Source organism: Quercus suber, unplaced genomic scaffold, assembly GCF_002906115.3.
Source record: "Quercus suber isolate HL8 unplaced genomic scaffold, Cork oak 2.0 scaffold_94, whole genome shotgun sequence".
NCBI classification, from domain to species: domain Eukaryota; kingdom Viridiplantae; phylum Streptophyta; class Magnoliopsida; order Fagales; family Fagaceae; genus Quercus; species Quercus suber.
Genome location: NW_027069559.1, coordinates 1,037,101 through 1,057,990, shown reverse-complemented (window position 1 = coordinate 1,057,990; position 20,890 = coordinate 1,037,101). Strand labels below are relative to the sequence as shown.

The 20,890-nt window shown below is 35.4% G+C and overlaps 1 protein-coding gene and 1 long non-coding RNA gene across 3 annotated transcripts in view; one reads left to right on the top strand and one right to left on the bottom strand.

Annotated features, from left to right (window-relative positions):
• Positions 1–5,388: 5,388 nt before the first annotated feature.
• On the top strand, positions 5,389–6,733 carry LOC112003711 (uncharacterized). 2 transcript variants are annotated; one of them, XM_065774563.1, is made up of 2 exons: positions 5,389–5,835; positions 6,364–6,733. In XM_065774563.1, exons 1-2 carry the CDS (start codon positions 5,491–5,493, stop codon positions 6,445–6,447), a joined length of 429 nt encoding a protein of 142 aa, XP_065630635.1. In that variant the 5' UTR covers positions 5,389–5,490; the 3' UTR covers positions 6,448–6,733. The 2 variants fall into 2 exon arrangements, with proteins under 2 accessions (XP_065630635.1, XP_065630634.1); XM_065774562.1 differs by having other exon boundaries at positions 5,391–6,182.
• A 7,780-nt stretch (positions 6,734–14,513) lies between these two features.
• LOC112003712 (uncharacterized) overlaps positions 14,514–20,890 on the bottom strand; it is a 12,811-nt gene continuing 6,434 nt past the window's right edge. Inside the window, exon 6 of the long non-coding RNA XR_010629388.1 lies at positions 14,514–14,782. This is a non-coding gene — a long non-coding RNA (uncharacterized LOC112003712). The remainder of the gene's footprint in view (positions 14,783–20,890) is intronic.

Sequence of the window (20,890 nt, the reverse complement as noted above, 5' to 3'; positions counted from 1 at the left end):
GAATCTGCTTTTTGTGCACAACGACGCCTAGTGTCTTCTTTTATCAGGGAGGGCATAAGAGCATCCACAACAGTGGATCTATAATTTTAGCTATTTAGCACCAATAAAAGTTACTTTATCTATTTTACTTACATGCATGCTGCAACAGTGGATCTATTTTAGTTTTTAACACAATAAAATGATATAAATATCACAATAAAATATTATAACCACTACAATAAAATAATATATTTCACTACCCAAAAAACATCACATCACCAACCATAACCACCTCTACCATCAGCCACAACCACAACCACCACCAACAGTCCACAGTAGGAAAAAAAAAAAAAAAAAACCCAAATCTCTAATCTTTTTCCTCAGCTACAGCCACAACCACCACACCACCACCACCAGTCCACAGCAAAAAAAAAAAAAAAAAAAAACCACCATGAGCATAAGACCACTGCCATAAACACAAACACAAGCCCACTGCCCACAACAGATCGGAAAACAAAAACACAAACCCACATCGGCACTAGGCATGAGATAGCAGAGAGAGGGTGGAGCTCGGAGGTTCGGCCTTTGAGGTGTAGAACACAAAGAGTGGTCAGCGTTGGGCTAGGCTTCGGTCGGCGCTGCGCTGGGGCTTTGATCGGCGTTGGGCAGAAACGAAGTGTGAGGACTGAGTCGAGAGGCACGGTCTGATTAAAATGGAGGACTAGTAGAGGAAGAAAGAAGAGAAGTCGGAGAGAGAGAGAAAGAAAAGAAAGAAAGAGAAAATATTTTTTTAATGAAAGAGGAGAGAGAATTAAATAAAATAATATTTTTTTTTTAGCTCTCATGAACAGTGCACATCTATTTATAGATGTGCACTATAGTAATGGAGCTAAAATTTTTAGATTTATCTCCACTGCTGCAGCAAGATTTTTGTGTTTGTAAAGCTAAATTTTAGCAATATAGCATTATAGCTACACTGTTGCAAATGCTCTAATTATGCATCATATATGTACCATATTAGCAGTGAAAAAATTTGGAAGTTTAGGAGGGCACCTGCCCCCCTTGCCCACCCCCTCCCTCCGCCCTGGTTGCACTACTCATTCGCCATGTCATATTTTTTTTTCTTTATATTTTCTTTCCATTATTTATTTTAAATTAAAAAAAATTAAACATACAAAGTTGCCCTTGTAAAGTGTTATGAAAGAACTTTACAACTGAATAGTGACAATGCATCAAAAGAAATGGAATACAAAACACATGCCAATTTAGAAATGCTAAATAAAATATTAAAAAATAATTAATTAGAAATCAAACGAAATGTAACATAAACAAACTAATAGTTATGGATGTAACAATTGGACTCATAAAGTGTCCTCATAAAGGAAATGTTACAATGCATCAAAGGAAAAATAAAATATAAAACACATGCTAATGTAGAAACATTTAATTAAAAAAAAATAATTAATTAGGGGATCAAACCAAACGTAACATAAACAAACTAATAATAGTGGATGTAAAATAAAAAGACAATGGTCAATTAATTAAGACAAAAAATTAAAATACAATATAGGCAGAAAAAAATGGGGGAAAAAAAACGTTAAAATGCATATTTAATGCATTAGAGGAATGGATTAATTTAGATGCTTCATTTAAATTCCATAGGAAGTTAAACGTCAATTAATCATAATCAAATTGGGGAAAACAATAGGAAGGAATGACAATATATATATATATATATATATATATATATAAAGGAAAAAGAGAAAAGAAATCAAACGTCAATTAGTAGCTGTTAATTGGAAAACATGAGACTCTCAGGACTTAGGAGGAGTATAAAACAAAACAAGATGACAACATGGCGAAAATTCTAAACATGGAATTGCCACCATAAAAATCCATCTTTAGGACAATAGGTGATGATCAATTGCTGAATTATCTATTTTTCTTCTAAAGTAGTTGTTTTGGTCATTTTGGGTGATTATGCTTGTATTACTAATAAATTCTCTTATAACATTTCATTTTTCGGTCTCTAAAATTATATTTAACCTACCAAACGGGAATGAATATATTATTAATCATGAGTTTATTCATGTTTAAAAGGCTCAGTTAAGTTTAAATTCATATTATTAACCAGAAAATTTCATTAACAAAACTTAGCAGTATATATATTTTACATAGAAAGTTGAACCTTGGTGACAATGTTTATCCAAAAGATCCATTCACGCTTTTGAATCTTCAATCTCTATTGATGATTGAAATTTCATAGCTTAAAAAATTTAAAATTAAAAAAAAAAAAAACCTTCAGAGTTGTACTCATTTTGTAGTTTTATGATGGGTCATTTTGTAACATGATGGGCATTTGTGTGAAGAAAAAACCTTTGAAGTTCCATGGTTGATAAAAGAAATTCTCTCCAATCTCTTTTTATAGCGAGATGGGTTTGTGCGTGTTTTTATACATCATTCATAGTTGTATTATCACGAAGCAGGTCCAATGGATTTAGATTGGTACTACTGATTCCCAAAGCATGAGTGTTTAATGTGTTATTAATTTCATCTTATTGGCTTCTACACATGACAGCAAAATTAAAAATAATTAGATTGTACACGTGTATGGTAAAATTGGACTCCAATTTCAGATTCTAATTGAACAATTAGAACGATAATATATGATAGTAACAACAATAGGAAAATTCAAATAAAATTTCTGATTAAATTGTAATAATCTGAATAAAAAATTCCAATAGAAAGACAGGGTGGAGTGATCCACTCCAAGAAGGCGACCAAATTTGCGTAAATATAGAATAATAAATCTCTCTCCGGAAAATTTACATTGTTCATAACCTTTACCTTCACTGAAAATTTTAAAAACATAGTGACTCATATCTGCCATCCAGACATCTACAGCCGGGTCCTCTCCAATTCGCGTGAGATTCCATTGATCACTAAGTTCCTTTGCAGCCTGCAAAAAGTATCATCCATCGGTCCATAGCAGTGCTTTCTTCATTGTTATAGGTGCCAAAACTGAACAAAAAGCCAAATATAAGGATAGTGAATTTTAGGCATAATGTGCATCTAATCACATATTAGCAATTTATAACAAATGTAAAGATGCAAACTTTGTAAGTGAATAGTAAACAAAACTCAGTGTCAAAACCAAGAAGAAAGCACTTTAATCTGAAACTCAATGCAAATGTAAAGATGCAAACTTTGTAAGCAATTTATAACAAAGATGCAAACTCTGGCTTTGCTATCTTTTTGGAAATTATGCAATGTACCTAAACCAAGTTCTTATCACCGATATTAATCTCTTTGGTTTTCACGTTTGACTGCAAAATCAAGAAAAAACTTAATTAGCACAGTAATTCACTTGACCCGATACATAGAAGTGGTTTTAATGAGAATAAGCCCATATACATTTAGTCACATGATGCAAAATTCAACTTCAATTTCACCAATATTAATCTCTTTGGTTTTCACGTTTGACTGCAAAATCAAGAAAAAAATTAATTAGCACAGTAACTCACTTGACTCGATACATAGAAGTGATTTTAATGGGAATGAGCCCACATACATTTAGCAACATGATGCAAAATTCAACTTCAATTTTAGATTCTAGACACATGGCTCAAAATTAGAACTCTAATTAGGAATTCTAATTTGGTGTGTATACGTGGCACACAATTAGAGTTCTAATTTGGAATTCAATTTCGTACACGTGGCACACAATTAGAGTTCTAATTTAGAATTCAATTTCACACTCTTTCTGCTTCACCTATTATTATATATATAGATTTCATATAGATCACAATTTTAGCAAGTATTTTTGAACATATATACATTCATCTACTTAGATGCATGTATTTGCATTTAATTGTTGAATTTTGATATTTTTTATATGCAGTAAGTATTCAAATTTTAATGACCTCTCTTTCCCTTCAATTTTATATGTCCTTTCTCTTTTTCCTCTTACATGGGCGTTTTCTAACAACTATTATCATATTGTACACCACAACAAGAATTGGATCTATAGTTAACCTTTTATGTTCAGGCTTGGTGCATCATTAAGGGTTTGCTTTTCTTAGTAATTTTCAACCCTCATAGTCATTATAACCATTTTTGAGGAGGAAGGTAAATTCTAACCCAAGTTTTTGTCTACCCACTATTTTCTTCGCTGATTTCTTAAAATTTAAAATTGTGTGTTAGCTCCATCTTGCTAGTTTTATTTTATTTTTATTTTTAATTTTTATTTTTATGATCATTGGTTTATATATTGTACTTTGCGCTAAAGCTGAAGTCCTTGAAGAGATCAAACAAGAGGTGACTCTGAACCTACTACACGAATCTTCAGAGAACAAAAGTAGTAGAGTTTTATTTATTTATTTTTATAGAACAAAAGTAGTAGAGTTAATTTGGAAGAATTATTACTCTCTTAAAATCAATTAATATCAATGTAATTAAGCCAAGGGTCTAGTTAACGAGTGTAATTAGGGAATTCGCTAGTTGTTGCTTGAGCATAAGATAATGTTGTTATTTCTCTTTATTTATATAATCCAGGTTAAAACAAACATTGATATGCATAAACAATTAATCATGAATACATTTTTTTTTTCTTTCCTTTTTATGCTATATTATTGATTGGCTATGATCTACTACAAATTTAGCTCCTCGGTCTTTCAAAAAGTTTAAATTGTGTTAAAGGAAAAAAAATGTTCATTGTATTGTTTAGGGAGAATATTTAATAACTGATTCTTGTATATAAGTTTAGTGATTATCAAGCTAGAAATTGTTATTGCTTTTTGTGTGTGTATTTAATAATTTGAGAGTTATATCTTTGTGTAATAGTTCTTACGTGATAAAATGGAAGCAAGGTTTTTATATAATGATCATTAATTTCTCTAAAAGTTCAAAATAATGTTGGCTTCCATATGAAAATCAAAGATTCATTGCATGTTCTAATGAAAATTATACATTCTTAAGTTTTTTATTGGGTTGCATTTTTATACTTGTCTCACTATATTAAGTTATTGCAAAATATCAAAATGCATGCATTATTTTTTCTTGCCTTAAAAAAAAATAAAATTAGAAGAAAAAAAAAAACTCTTACACAAATTTAAAACACTTTCAAATAACAAGTATAGACCGCTTAACTTACAAACTATATATTATTATACTATATTAATTATATATTATTAGAAAATAATTATATTATTTTAAGATAGATTTGGAATTATTACTTATAAGTTTAATATACCATTTTCTTTTCCTTTGGGACTAATATATATATATATATATCTCCCTAAAATATATATATATATATATATATATATATATATATATATATATATGAGCAGATCATGAACAGTGTGGACTTCATTGACCATATGAGCAGCTTCTATTTGGTTTCCCCTTTCATCAACCATTTACTATTTCAGTCTCTTGTTTTATCCATCAAACTTCAATTTCCAATTCTTCTAAAAAAAAAAAAAAAAAAAAAAAAATCAATTTCCAATTATGGATTGGGCAGATTGGGTTCAACAAGTTTCAGAAATTAAGACACAGGTTTTTTCAATGATTACTTCAGAGTTCAAGTTGATTGCAAATGTTAAGGAAGAGATCCCAAAGCTTGAAAGCAAATTCCATACCATTCAGGCAGTGCTCAACGATGTAGAGAAAAGGCGAGTGAAGGAGGAAGCTGTGACACTTTGGTTAGAGATAATTAGAGATAAGCTCAAAGACGTATCCAACCAGACGAAGAACGTGTTGGATGAATGGAACACGGCCGCCAAGATCGTAGAAGATAATGAGAAAAAAGATGAGGAAGAAGAAGCTGCAACTGGTACTGCTAAGAGGAGGAAGGTATGGCCCCTCTTCAACTTTGATTTTTCAGTTACTAGTCTTCTTCAGTATCGTGATATTGCTCATAAGATAGAAGAACTTAATGATAAATTAGATGAGATTATCAAAGAAAGAGACACATGTGGGTTTGAATTGACAAGGGGCATTGAAGAAGTTGAACGACCAAAGACTACTTCCTTTGTTGATGTTTCTGAAATTCAAAGTCATGATAAGGCTAAGGATGATCTAGTGAGAATCCTATTGGGCAGGTGTAGTGAAGAAGAGGGAAACCCCTACATGATCTCTTTAGTTGCCCGGTTGGTATTGGAAAAATGGCTCTTGCCCAAGTAGCCTACAATGATCGCAAGGTGCAGGCTCATTTTCAAATAAAAATATGGGTTTGTGTTTCTGATCCTTTTGATCAATGCAAGCTTGCCAAAGCAATCCTTGAATCTATTGATCGTCAAACACCTAACATGACTACATTGCAAGGTCTATTGGATGGAATTTGTGACAAAATTAAGGAAAAAATGTTTTTTCTTGTCTTAGATGATGTGTGGACGGAAGACTTCACAATATGGGAGCCGTTTAGAATTACACTCAAATATGGTGTGCAAGGTAGTAGAATTCTAGTCACCACACGCAAAGTTAAAGTTGCAGAGATGATGAGAAGTGCACCCACGATTGATTTGGGTGTATTGCCTGATGATCAAGTTGAAGAACCTTCACATGAGTCTTGAAATACATTGCTAGGGAAGCTTGGTAAATGTATATGGGGGTTGAGACTGCACAACTCAAGAATAATATGAACAAAAATGTCACTAAAGAAACTCTTATTGTTAAGTGAGAAAAATGGTTTTGTATCAAGATGCATTCCTATTGAATAATAAAGATACAATTATGCCTCAATTTGTTTAAAGTATACATTTATATTTGTGGAGAGAAGAAAATGAGGATGAGTAGGCATTCTGAATGGTACGACACAATGACACAACTATTACATGGGGACGACACGACTAGGACACAAATACGATAGGGGTACGGCACCCTAAATGAAGTGTCTATGCTTCCTACGTCAAAACCAATGTGAACCAAGAAAAACCCTTTTAACCAAAGCAAACCCAAAATCTAATCAAGACCCTTGTCATTACCTGGCCCTGATGAAAAAATTGGAAAATAGATAAAAACAGAACAATGTGAACCATAATTAACACATAATAATTAAACCACAACTTTCAATCCTAGAATAAGTAAAACAACAAAAACCCATTAACCAAAACAAACCCAAAAACCTAAAAACCAACTAAAAATAGAGCAATGTGAACAAAAATTAACACACACAAACCACAACCCTCCAAGCCCAGAATCAGCAAAACAAACAAAAACCCATTAACCAAAACAAACCCAAAAACCCAACAAAATTGAAAAAGAAACCAAACCTTGGTTGAGCAATTTTTGGGTGGTTTCATTAGGATCCATGTTTACTTCTTTCATTAGTGAATTTTTCTTTTTATTAAAAAAAGTACTTTTTTTTATTGGCTATTATACAGTTTTTAGACCCCTTAACATAATCGGATTAACCTAGTTAATTATTCAAGTGATTAACTTAGTCAAATAATGCAAATCTAGGTTATCACAATCAAACAATCATATCAAGTATATAGCAGCGGAAATATAAATAACACAAAGATATGATGACCCAAGAAACCACACCGGTAAAAACCTGGGGAGGATTTAACCTAGCTATCCTCAAGGTAAACCTGAATCCATTATCTTGAAAGAATCGAAGTTCATACAATAAGACTTACAAGCCCCCACGCTTGACTTCTTATTGCTACCCATCAGTAGAACTTACTGACACGACCACGTGTAAGCTCCGAGATCACGGACTCCTTCTTTCTTGGATTCTCTAGCAAATACAAGCACTCCTGCTTGTGTATCTTTAAACTCCAATGGCAGCAACTGAGTTGATCATCAAGGTGTAGATAACATCTCCTCCTTAAAAACCCTAAGTTTTGTGTAAAGGAAAGCTCATCTAGATCTCACAAGAGATTTACACAAAATAGCAATATGAGCAATCTCTAAAACGTGGTTAGGGTTTTCCTTATATACCTAGGGCAAAAATATAAAACCCTAAACGTTTTAGGAGTTAGGGCTAAGTTGGAATTCTACAGAAAAAACGCATCTGACCTGATTTTTGATTGATCAGGCCTAAGCTTCGATCGATTAAACCAGGTCGAGAAGCACTGTTAATTCCTGCATCAGCTTGTTCCAACTTTACATAAATAATACAACTTTGAGCAAGTTTAAACAAGACTAAACAACTTGTTTTGATCATGGTTTGCCAACAATACATATTTGAGTTCTAAATACATTAAATCCTAAGTTTTTAGAACCTAACAAACTCCCCCTTTGGCAATCCGTGACAAAACACAAACTAAAAGCTTAAAGTTTACAAAATAAAGCCCTTTACATAACAAATCCAATCCTAACTACTATCCATCAGTTGCAAGTGTAGACAGTAGCTCAATTGAATCAACCTGTATTTCCTGAAATACTCAACAAACACATAAAAGCATATATGGAAAATGTAAGTAAACAAAATAAATTCTTGATTTCACAAAAACACAAAATAAAGACATATATCAAATGAATAACTCACAAAATATAAGTCAATAAGCAGTGAAATAAGAAACAAAATAAATGTATCTCCCCCTAACATGAATAGCCCATCAAAAATACATCTAGAGCCAAAAGAATGTAAATACAAGATGCAGCTCCTAGATACAATCTAATCACCACGGGCTCCAAAGAATCACAAAACTCCCCCTATCAGCAAAAACTCTACAAGCCAATCCAAAATCTAAAATCTACTCCCCCTTTTTGTGACGGAATGCCAAAGGGCAATCACAATCCATCATCAAAAGGAGGTGGCGTAAGAGAATGTCTAAAATGCACCAACTTTGCACGCAAAGCACGAACCTCATCGAGCAAGTCCACCAAAATCTGTCCATGAGTCGCCTGAACGGTCAAGACATGATCCAACGTACGTTGAATGTCTGAATCATCATAGTAGTCGGTGGAGGAACATCAGTAGTAGCAGCAGCAGCACCAGACGTCTCAATCTGTGCAGCACCTGTAGAAGAGGAAGGAGGGGGTTACAGCTCCCGAAGACTGAACACGAGGAGGCCTCAAATGTGCAGCCCTCAGATGAAGAAAGCAAGCATCTATGGGACTAGTAACATGTACGAGCTCAGACGCGGGGAAACCATCTAACCCTAAAAACAACAAAATCCTATGAATGAAGATAGGATAGACAAGAGCGTGACTAACAATGCTACTCCTATGAATCTCGTTCAAAGAACGACAAATGAGGAAAAGAAATAGAAGCACCAGAAACAAAGGCATATCAATAGGGATGGTGTGGAGATGAAAGATAGGCCACAGAGAATGACATGCTATCCTAAGAAAAAGATAGGTAGTCACAGGAAGCTCAGCGGATGTGATCCAAGAATCAGAACCCCATTGGATAGAAGACCCAGTGATGTATGACATGACGTCATCAAGGGGTGGAGACTCCTCATAAGGATAGTCAGGCTGCCTAACGACCGAAACCCCAAGAGCCTCAGCCACTACATCAGGAGTAATGGTAAACTCTATACCTCGTATCCAACTCCTAATAAGGGTGTTGGAATCATAGATGTGACAAGAGAGGTTCGAATAGAACTCTCTTATGAGGGTGGTCGGGGGTGGATGATCTATCTCCAACAAAGACAACCAGCCCTTACTCTCAAAATTAGCCCTAATGGCTGGATCAACCTCATCAAGGATAACAAAACACTCAGCCCAAATTTTTCTCTTACTGTTCATCTTATCAAAGGCCTCTCTGCTTTTGTCATTTCTAAATAACTTAGTCCTAGAGGGAGACTTAGAAGAAGTAGAGGTCGTCTTATGGGCTCTAGTCTTCCTAGGCATGATGTTAAGGAAAGGACAAAGACACAAAGCAGAACCAAAAGAAAAAAGAAAAAAGAAAAAAGAAAAAAGAAAAAAGAAAAAAGAAAAAAAACAAAAAACAAAACTAAGGGTAGACTGCAAGTTAGCACAAAACAAATATAGAACAAAAATCTATATGATGCATGAACAATTTAAATGTCATGATGCATGTTCCAATGTAGTGAAACTAAGTTCAATTTGAGTTCAAATTCACAAAATTGGCTTGAGCATAGAGTTTCTACCAAAAACCCCAAAAATTTGAAAACCACTTGAATGTTTTTAAAGAAAATTGACAAATTGATCATCACACAAGTTAGAAAACAGATTATAATGATCAATTACATCAATCCAACTAGCCAATTTCATCAATTTTAACCCAATTGAACGAAAACCCCAAATCGAATTCAAAACAAACCCTAGAAAATCCAATTTCTCACAAACCACAAAATTGATCAAATTATCCAACATAGATCATGTTAATAACATCATAGGAACAAAACCCAATGATCAATTTCAGAAAATATGGCTTGAAACATCAAAAACCCCAAATATGCATAGGTTCGAAATCCCCAAATTAAAATGCATGAAAAATGCATGAAATGTGAAAATAAAAGCAAAAAGAAGGATAAAAGAGTCTTACCGGTATTTGGAGAGAGAAACCTTGCAAAAAGAATGATAAAAAATGACAAAAATATGAGGTGGAGCCAAGTCCGAATTGGAGAGAGAGAGAAAAGCTTAGAAACTTTTGAAAAAGTGAGTTTGAAAAGGTCAAGATCTGATTTAAAAAAAAAAAAAAACCTGATTCACGATATTTGATTGATCGAAAAATAGTTTCGACCAATCGAAACAGACAGAGGCTCACTTAAATTTTCAATCGCAATTTCGATTGATCGAAGAACAGGTTCGATTAATTGAAATTGTAAAAAAATGAATTTTGTGAAAAACAACAGATTTTGAAGTAGACTCTCCTAAAAGCAATGAATTTATGTATAACATGCATGAGTATGAGATGAAATGATTTTCACAAACCCAAGATTTAAACCCAGTTCTCCTAAAAATTTAGATTTCAAACAATCTCCCTTTTTGATTCTCAAGCAACAAATCAGTTGTGCATAAAACTCAAGGTATTTTTCAGACTTGGTTGGTCAGACCAAAAACACATACAATAACATGTACAATGTTTTGTAAAGAGTAACTTGTGTAGTGTGTGCAACTAGCATAGGCTTGAGATACATGTGAGGTGATATGTGAATAAAAATCAACCATAAAGTCTACAAAATTCATCACATAGAATTTAAAAGAGACTATTACCTAAAGAGTTGCATCATATAACTCCCACATTTCCTAGATTATAAGCTTGCTATTATATAAGTTTCTTGAATTTTGCCTCACATTGTACACACAAATTTTAGTTGTTCAGAAACTTATTAAAAGCTGGGATAATGTACACACCAATTTAATTTATGTGATTTGGCATCAAACCTAATAGTACACACCAATTTTAAGTATTAAGCAATTAAACCGAGGCTACACCTTATGTTCTTTTTGTGCATGTGTTACACTTTCTCGAGCACAGAATCTTATGATATGCACTAAAGTGTTCATGATTGGCTAGTAAACAGTGGTGAGATGGTTATTTATGCCTTTCTCAAAAGGTTTAAGTCCAACAGTTAAAGACATGTGACTTCAAGATCAAGACAAAGTTATCAAAAACCATAAACATCTTTCCCACACAACATGCACTACAAAACTTCAGTTAGTAAAATGCAATAGATAAGCTCATCAAAACTAAACAAGGTACAAAGACAAGTTATGTGAAAATAAATTGACCAATCTTGTTTTCAAAAACTAAGAGAATAAATACAAAACACAATTTGCTTCCTTTTTCCCTTTTATTTTTTAAAAAAATAGTCCTAGAATGAAATGCATGAATGTTATGCAATGCAAATTTTAGAAATAAAAAGGTAAAAGAAACCAAAGAATAAAGGTCACAAAAGATAAAGCAATGAAGCACAAGGACCATGTTAGAAAGACTCAATTAGATTGAGCCTTTTGCATTCAAAACCTCTTAGATGCATTACGAGCATTGGAGTTTTTATTCACATTAGAGTGATTTCCAACTCCAGGATTGGAATAAAGGTTTAGAGCCTTTACCAATTCACCAATAAGTGCCATAAGATCTTGTACTTGAGGCACATGCACTTTTGGCTTATTTGCTCGCTTAATTACTTGCAACTTATAACAATTTGAACAAATGTGTCCAGATTTTCTACAAAAATGACAAACCCAAACAGGCTTATCATGCATTTTATCCTTAGAAAGGGTAGACTCCTTAGGTTTAGACTCTTTCAGATCAACCCTAATCTTCCTAGAAGGTGTGACCTCTACAGGTTTAGCAGTCTCACTCACAGCCTTACTCACAGGGGGTTCAGAGGAAGAAGAAGGAACAAAGTTTGTGGAATTGGGTGTAGACATAGAGATGCTTTCAACAAAACCTAATCCAGATTTGTCAAAAGTCTTTTGAACACTCAGCATTTGATCAAGTTTAGAACTATCAGATCTAGCAACAGATAAATCATGTTCCAAAAATTTAACTTTATCAAGCAAGAGCATATTCTTAGTTTTCACATTGTTTAAAAGATCATTCGCATCAAACAAATTAGCAAAGCAAAATTTTCTTTTCAAGTTTAAGAGATGCAATTTTCTTTAAGCCTAATTCAACATTCATGGCATCCTTTGTAGCAACTTTGCAAAGTTTATTGTAGACTTCTTGAAGATCTGCATCCTCAGTAAGTTCCCCATCAAAAAGGGTTCTTTTCAACAGACACACTTTCATTGACTACAGTAGTAGCAGTGAAAGCAATGAAGTTTCCATCCTCGTCACATCCAGACTCATCATCAGAAACTTCATTATCACTAAGGGTTACAGCCATAGCCTTCCCCTTAGACCTCAAGTAAGTGGGACATTCAGATTTCATGTGACTATACCCTTGACATCCAAAACACTGAGAACCCAAAGAATTGTTAGAAGATTGACCTACTTTTTCTCTAGGTTTTTCATTGTAATTAACCTTAGTGGGATCATTCTTCCTAAAGTTTCTAGATTTAGCAGTGTTTGTACCTCTTACCTTTCTGTTACTATTCCTAAGAAAGTTTCTAAAGTTCTTGGCCAGGTAAGCAATCTCTGTAGCAAAGAGCTCATCATCAAATTCACAAACATCAACATCATCAACAGACTTAAGAGCCATTGATTTGGATTTGTTAGTTTTGGGTAGGTCTAACTTATAGGACTGAAGAGATCCTACAAGTTCATCAACAGGAATGGAGTCCACATCCTTGCTCTCAGTGATGGCAATCACTTTGGGTTTAAAGTTCTCAGTCAAAGATCTAAGAATCTTCCTAACAATTTTAGGTTGATTATAGATTTCACCCAGATTGTATGCAGAATTAACAATATCATTCAGTTTAGCATAGAATTCATCAAAAGATTCATCATCAAACATCCTAATGCTTTCAAATCTAGATGTTAACTGCTGCAACTTATTAATTTTAACTGCCTTAGTGCCTTCATGCATAGTCTGAAGGATTTTCGAAGTAGTGTGAGCAACCTCAACATTAGAGATTCTCTTAAATTCCTCCATAGAAACAGCGTTAAAGATGACATTCATAGCTTTGCTATTGAATCTAGTTGCTTCTTTTTGAGAAGTTTGCCATTCACTTATAGGAGTAGTGGGCTTCTCCCATCCGTATTTAACGGAGTTTCAGACTCTCTCATCAATTTATTTCAGGAATACTTTCATCATTACTTTCCAATAAGCATAATTATTCCCATCAAAGTGAGGGGGAATAACTAGAGAGTGTCCGTATTCCATGACAACAGGGGTCAAGGATCAGCTCAAAGATCAAAAGATCACAGACAGAGAGCTACCTGCTCTGATACCACTTGTACAGTTTTTAGACCTCTTAACACAACCGGATTAACTTAGTTAATTAGCCAAGTGATTAACTTAGTCAAATTATGCAAATCTAGGTTATCACAATCAAACAACATATCAAGTATATAGCTGCGGAAATATAAATAACACAAAGATATGATGACCTAGGAAACCACACTGGTAAAAAACTAGGGAGGATTTTACCTAACTATCTTCAAGGTAAACCTGAATCCACTATCTTGAAAGAATCGAAGTTCATACAATAAAACTTACAAGCCCCCACACTCGACTTCTTATTGCTACCCACTAGTAGAACTTACTGACATGACCACATGCAAGCTTTGAGACCGCGGACTCCTTCTTTCTTGGATTCTCCAGCAAATACAAGCACTCCCGCTTGTGTATCTTTAAGCTCCAATGGCAGCAACTGAGTTGATCATCAAGGTGTAGATAACATCTCCTCCTTGAAAACCCTAAACTTTGTGTAAAGGAAAGCTCCTCTAGATCTCACAAGAGATTTACACAAAACAGCAATATGAACAACCTCTAAAACGTGGTTAGGGTTTTCCTTATATACATAGGGAAAAAACATAAAACCCTAAACGTTTTAGGAGTTAGGGCTGAGTTGGAATTTTGCAGAAAAAACGCATCTGACCCGATTTTCGATTGATCGAGCTTAAGCTTCGATCAATCGAACCAGGCCGAGAAACACTATTAATTCCTGCATCAGCTTGTTCCAACTTTACATAAATAATACAACTTTGAGCAGAATGACATTGAGCAATATTTATAGTAATGATACAAAATTCATAATGATAATTACATAATTATATTGTTCTACTTCTTAGATAATATGAAAAGGCTAACAGAAAAGTATATTATGAGAAAAATAAGACTTAATAGGTACCTGTTGAGATGAGATATGCAGTACCAGTCTACTAGAACCCAGAGTTTATTTGGGTCATGTACTTGGAAAATAAGTTGTTGACTGTGCAGGAAGGCTGAAGCCACGAACTCAGAAAATAGTATAGGCATTTGAACTGCAAAAGAAAGACAATATAACTAAAACAACAAAGGTCTTTAACTCTCCATGCACATAGTCACCATCAATTTTGATGTTTTGAAACAATAGCAAGCAATTTAAATTTTGATTTTTAGACTTCTTTGCAAATACGAAACGTTCTTCATCTCAAAAATTTTTTTTTTTTTTTTTTTCAGTCATTTCACGGTCAATGATAAAAGTATATATATTTTTTTGACTTCAATTCTCCTACCAAGAACACTGATGCTACAACTGCTTGGAAATTTTAATATTAGTAGACAAACCTTCTTGATGATGGGCAGAAAACAGAGGACATAAAGGTTAAAAAGGATGAAATTGGAGGTCGATCTTTCAGATCATCATCACTATAAAACCCACCACTATAGTGGAAAACACCATTCTCCATGCTTGTAAGTTCTATTATGAGTTGTTTTACTATGTTAATTACCCTTGTCTATGATTTGAACCATAGTATCATACCAACAGATTAATGTGGCAAAAGAAAGACAAAAGAAACCAAAAAATTGCATGTCAAATAAAGAATCTAATACAGAATCAGATCAATATTTTTAGTACACTGAGAACATTTGGTCACTGCACGTATTAGTATGTAAAGTGGGAATACTTACTTCCTAGGTAGTTTAGAATCCTTGCTTGCATCTCCAATTGCTCGTTGAACTTTATTTTTGTCCTTAAAGCTCCCACGTATAGTGTGGATTGATTCCTATGGCTGGGATAGAGGTCCCTTCTAAACTACTCTTCTATTACGCTTTACAAGAAAAGAGCAAAGACACTTGCAATGTGTAAGCTCTTTTAAACTGCACCTACCAATTCTAAGGATTTGATTCTCCACCTACCAATTCTAGCTAAAGATTCAGTAACTGAGGTATCAATATTGTTCTGATTTTCATGTTTTTGTGGTATCACTATGAAGGTAATTGAAGTGAATTTTTGGATTTGATGAGGTTGTGAGGTCTGGGGACCTGGTTTCTTACACTGTTGAAGAAGGGGTTAGGATTCTGGGGGAGGGAAAGTTCTTGGTCTCTGATAGTTTCCTTGGGAATGAGAGAACCAAGTTTTGCCTCGCTTCTAAGGTAAAATTTTCCATTCTTACTTATGAAATTTCTTATTTGCCTTACAATAAATTTCACAACTTCTTGTGATTTTTGTATGTTAGAAATACTGAATGTAATTGTATTGTATTTCATTATGAAAGAATATACATAGGTGCCTATATATAAGTAAATATGTGTGCTATACAAGTAAATATGTGTGCTATACAAGTAACCTAACTGGGCCTAAAACCCACAATATAATATACATGTTAACAACCCCCCTCAAACTCAAGGTGGATGTGAGACCAGCTTGAGGTTGTCAACCAAAGTACGAAGGCGTCCCTTAGGATGTGACTTGGTGTAGATATCTGCAAGTTGATCTTTAGAGGAGACTGAGATCAGCTTAAGAGCACCATGAACAAGATGAAAATGGATAAAATGACAATCGATCTCGATGTGTTTAGTCCGTTCATGGAAGACATCATTATGAGCAATATGAATAGCACTTTGGTTGTCACAATAAAGAGGAGTTGCAGAGGATGTAGACACACCTAAGTCTTTGAGAAGCCATCGTAGTCAAAGGAGCTCAGATGTGGTATTAGTAAGGGCATGATATTCTGCTTCAGTACTGGAGCGGGCCATATGAGTTTGTTTCTTACTTCGCTAAGAAATCAGAGAAGAACCAAGAAGAAAGCAATAACCAGTGGTAGACCTGCGATCAGTGGGATCTCTTGCCCAATCAGCATCAGAAAATGCACGAAGAATAAGAGGAGACTGAGCAGAATAGAAAAGACCATGGAAGAGAGTACCCTTTAGGTATCGAAGAATGCGCAGAACAGCAGCATAATGAGTCGATTGTGGTGCAGACAGATACTGGCTCACCTGGTGAACAGCATAGGAAATGTCTGGACGAGTGACAGTAAGATAAACTAAGCTGCCAACCAAGCGTCTGTAAAGAGAAGGATTAGACAATGGTTTCCCCCCTTGAGGGAGTCAGATGCGCATTAAGCTCAACTGGAGTGTCAACAGTCTTGCTATCAGTGAGTCCAGCTCGAGACAAAAGTTTTGAGGCATACTTGGCTTGAGTAATATAAAGTCCATCTGTAGAATGAGTGATTTCAAGAGCCAAGAAGTAGCTGAGATGTCCAAGATCTTTCATCGCAAACTACTGACTAAGAAAAGCCTTGAGTTCTTGAATGCCACTGAGGTCATCACCAGTTATGATCATATCATCCACATATAGGAGAAGTAAAATAGTGCCTTTGTCAGTGCGACGAAGAAATAAGACAGAATCATAATGACTGGCCATGTAACCCAAGTGAGAGATGATAGAGCTGAATTTGGCAAACCAAGCTCGTGGAGCTTGTTTAAGGCCATAAAGTGCACGTCGAAGGTGACAAACCTTGTTTGAGTCAACAGAGAGACCAGGAAGAGGTTGCATATACACTTCTTCACTTAAATCCCCATTAAGGAATGCATTTTTGACATCCATTTGAAAAAGGTCCCATTTACTGGAAGCAGTAACAGCTAAGAGGGCACGAACGGATGAGATACGAGCAACCGGAGCAAAGGTCTCTTCATAATCAATCTCATACTCTTGTGTAAAACCTTTTGCAACAAGACGAGCTTTGTAGCACTCAATGGACCTATTAGAGCGAGTCTTAATCTTGTAGATCCATTTACAACCAACCACAGATTTTCCAGGAGGAAGTGTCACCAAATCCCAAGTATGATTTTTAGATAATGTATCAAGTTCCTCTTTCATTGCAATCTGCCATAAAGGGTCAGCGAAAGCCTCACGATAGGTGTGACGCTCGTGTAATGTAGTAAGGGCAGTGTAACAATGATAGTCAAGTAAATGTGTAGGAATAGATCTTACCCGAGTTGAGTGACGAGGTGGAATGTCTTGTGCAAGATCTTCAGGCGGAGTAGGAGCAGGAGACCCAAGCTCAGGATTGGGGTTGGGTAGCTCGTCTTCAACATGTTCATCTTCCACCTGTTCATTAAAGGGTGAACTAGGAAATGGATCAGTGATATCTGGTGGTTGGACAGAGAAGTCTACAGCAACAGAATCAGGAGCAACTATAAGAGGATTAGGAGCAACTACAGAAGAAATATGTGTCTCATCTAAAAAAGGATCTAATACAGAGGAGGAAGACAGGGAAGCACTGAAATGAGAGAGCTCGACAAAAAGGCGATGTTCCCAAAAGACAACATTGCGGGAGATATGAAGACGATGAGAGACAGGATCATAACACCTATACCCCTTTTGAGTTTCACCATAGCCAAGAAAACAACAAAGTCTTGACTGAGGCTTAAGTTTGTTATGTTCATGTGGCTGAAGAAGAACGAAACAAGCAGAACCGAAGGAGCGAAGGTGGTGATAGTCTGGAGGTGACCCAAAAAGGCGCTCATATGGAGTTTGATTTTGGATAACAGGACTCGGAATGCGATTAATAGTATGAATAGCATGAAGAGCAGCTTCACCCCAAAAAGAAGCAGGAATTTTGGTAAAGAGAAGGAGAGCATGAATAGTGTCAAGAATATGACGAAGTTTTCGTTCGGCTCTACCATTTTGCTGAGAGGTACCTGGACAAGTTAGTTGATGAACAGTGCCATAGAAATGCAAAATAGCTTGGAAAGCATATTGAGTATATTCAAGAGCATTATCAGATCGAAAAATTTTGATGCGTCTGGAAACTGAGTTTCAACCATTTTTACAAAATTAGAATATACTTCCAATAATTCAGAATGATGTTTCATATTAAAAATCCAGCTATAGCGAGAGTAATCATCAACAAAGACAACAAAATATCTAGACCCACCAATACTAGAGACAGAGAACGGCCCCCAAACATCAGAATGAATAAGGTCAAAGATATCAGTGGATATTGATTCACTAGTATTGAAAGGCAAAGCTAGTTGTTTTCTTAACTGACATGAAACGCAATCAAAATTTTCTGTAGACACTGAACCTAACAAACCTCTAGAAGCCAATTGTTGTACCCGAGAGGAAGATGCGTGACCAAGTCGAGCATGCCAAAGTGCAAGGGAAGGAGTGGAAGAAGCTGCAGCAGTTGCAGCAATAGAAACAGGAGCAACAAGTGGAAGACGAAGGTTGTCCATGGGAAACATACGCCCAACTCTGGGACCGGTCCCAAGCTCCTGTCCCGTCCTAGGATCCTGCATAATGCACCCAGAGTAATCAAAGATAATGCGATAACCTAACTCAGCTAATTGTCCCACAGAAAATAAATAATAAGAAAGGTTAGGAACATTAAAAACTCCAGGAACTGAGAGGTTGAAAGTTGAAACTAAACCTATATTATGACCAGACATTGTGGAACCATTTGCTGTGCGAATATTAAGAGGGTGCGGTGCAGGTTTAAGGTTAGAAAATAAGGACGAGTGAGGTGTCATGTGATTGCAACAAGTAGAATCCATAAGTCAAGAAGTAGGAGACTTGGCTTAAACACAAAGTAGAATTAGGCTTGGGCCTATGCTAATGGGCTAATATTTCTCTAACACCCCCTCTCAAACTCAAGATGGAAGCTTGATGAAATCTTGAGATTTGATAAGGTTGAGAAGATCTCTTGAATAAAGTTTGGCTCTGTGACGGTAAGACAATGGTCTTGCAGTGTTGATGCGATTTCTAACGGTGGCTTGACTATACCGGAGAGTTTTGACGACAGCAGTAGGAAGCCAAAGAAGATGAACGCAGTGAAAAAATACCGAGGAAGACAAAGATTGCTCTTAAATGTACTGCAAGGACAGAAAACCATGGCCACAAGAAGGTGGCTCTGATACCATGTTAGAAATACTGAATGTAATTGTATTGTATTTCATTATGAAAGAATATACATAGGTGCCTATATATAAGAGGCATACGTGTGCTATACAAGTAAATATATGTGTTATACAAGTAACCTAACTAGGCCTAAAACCCACAATATAATATACACGTTAACATTGTACACTTGCCTTTAGTAGTGGTCCCATGCAAAAGCGATGTTCCATTAATTATAGTCTTCTACCTCAACAAGTTGTGAAAACAACTGTGAAATTTGTTGTGTTTGTAGCATTGTTATTTTTTCTTACCAAATAATAAATTTAAATTATGAGAGTGAGATATGCGGGAGTAAGGAATTTTGTTCAGACTTGGTCTCCTAGCCCCAGTAGTCAAGATGAGATGATGGGCTCAGAAAATAGATAATCTGGTGGTACTAAATTGGTTTAATGATGTAAGTAAAAAAAAAAAAAAAAAAAATTTGTCATGGTTTTCAAAATCTGGTAGAGCTTCTGAGCATGTCAGGAAATGAAAAGCTTTCTACATGTAAGGTCAAAATTCACCCAACACAAGTTGCTTCCTGTGTATCCTATGACGATAAGCTGGTAAGCACAGATGCGGCGCCAGAGGAGCCGCACCTGCGTCCGACGCGGCAATGCGCGAAGGACGCTGCTAACTATGCGTCGGTGCCACGTCGGGCCGCATCCTACCACGTGTTTTTTTTTTTTTTTTTTTTTTTTTTTTTTTTTTTTTTTTTTTTTTTTTCTTTTTTTTTTCACGACTCGCGCCGACTCACGCCGACACGGCTCAGACTCATGCAGATTCGCGCTAAATCGAGCTGATTTGTGCTGACTCGGGCTGTATTGGCCATATCGGGCAAAATCGCCGAAACACACCATGCCGGTGCCGAACAAGAAAATGAAAACAAACAAAAAACGGATAAAAACTTGTGACTGACTGTCTCTTGAGCCAATGAAGATGGAGATGAAAGAGGTTAGATTGTGATACTGGTGGCCTTAACCCCTTTCTTATTCTTTGCTTCTTCATTTTCTTCTTCCTTTTTTTCGCCAGAGCCTTTGCATTCTGTTCTGTTTCTTTTTTTGAAAAGTTAAATGGCCCCTGCCTTCTGTTTTTGTTACAGTGAAACGAAAGGATAAATGGCTTTGTTAACTTTATTTTGTTTTTTGTGCCCCTCTGACCAAACACGTGAGCCAGCCACATCTTCCTACCTTTTTTTTTTTTTTTTTTTTTTTTTTTTTTTTTT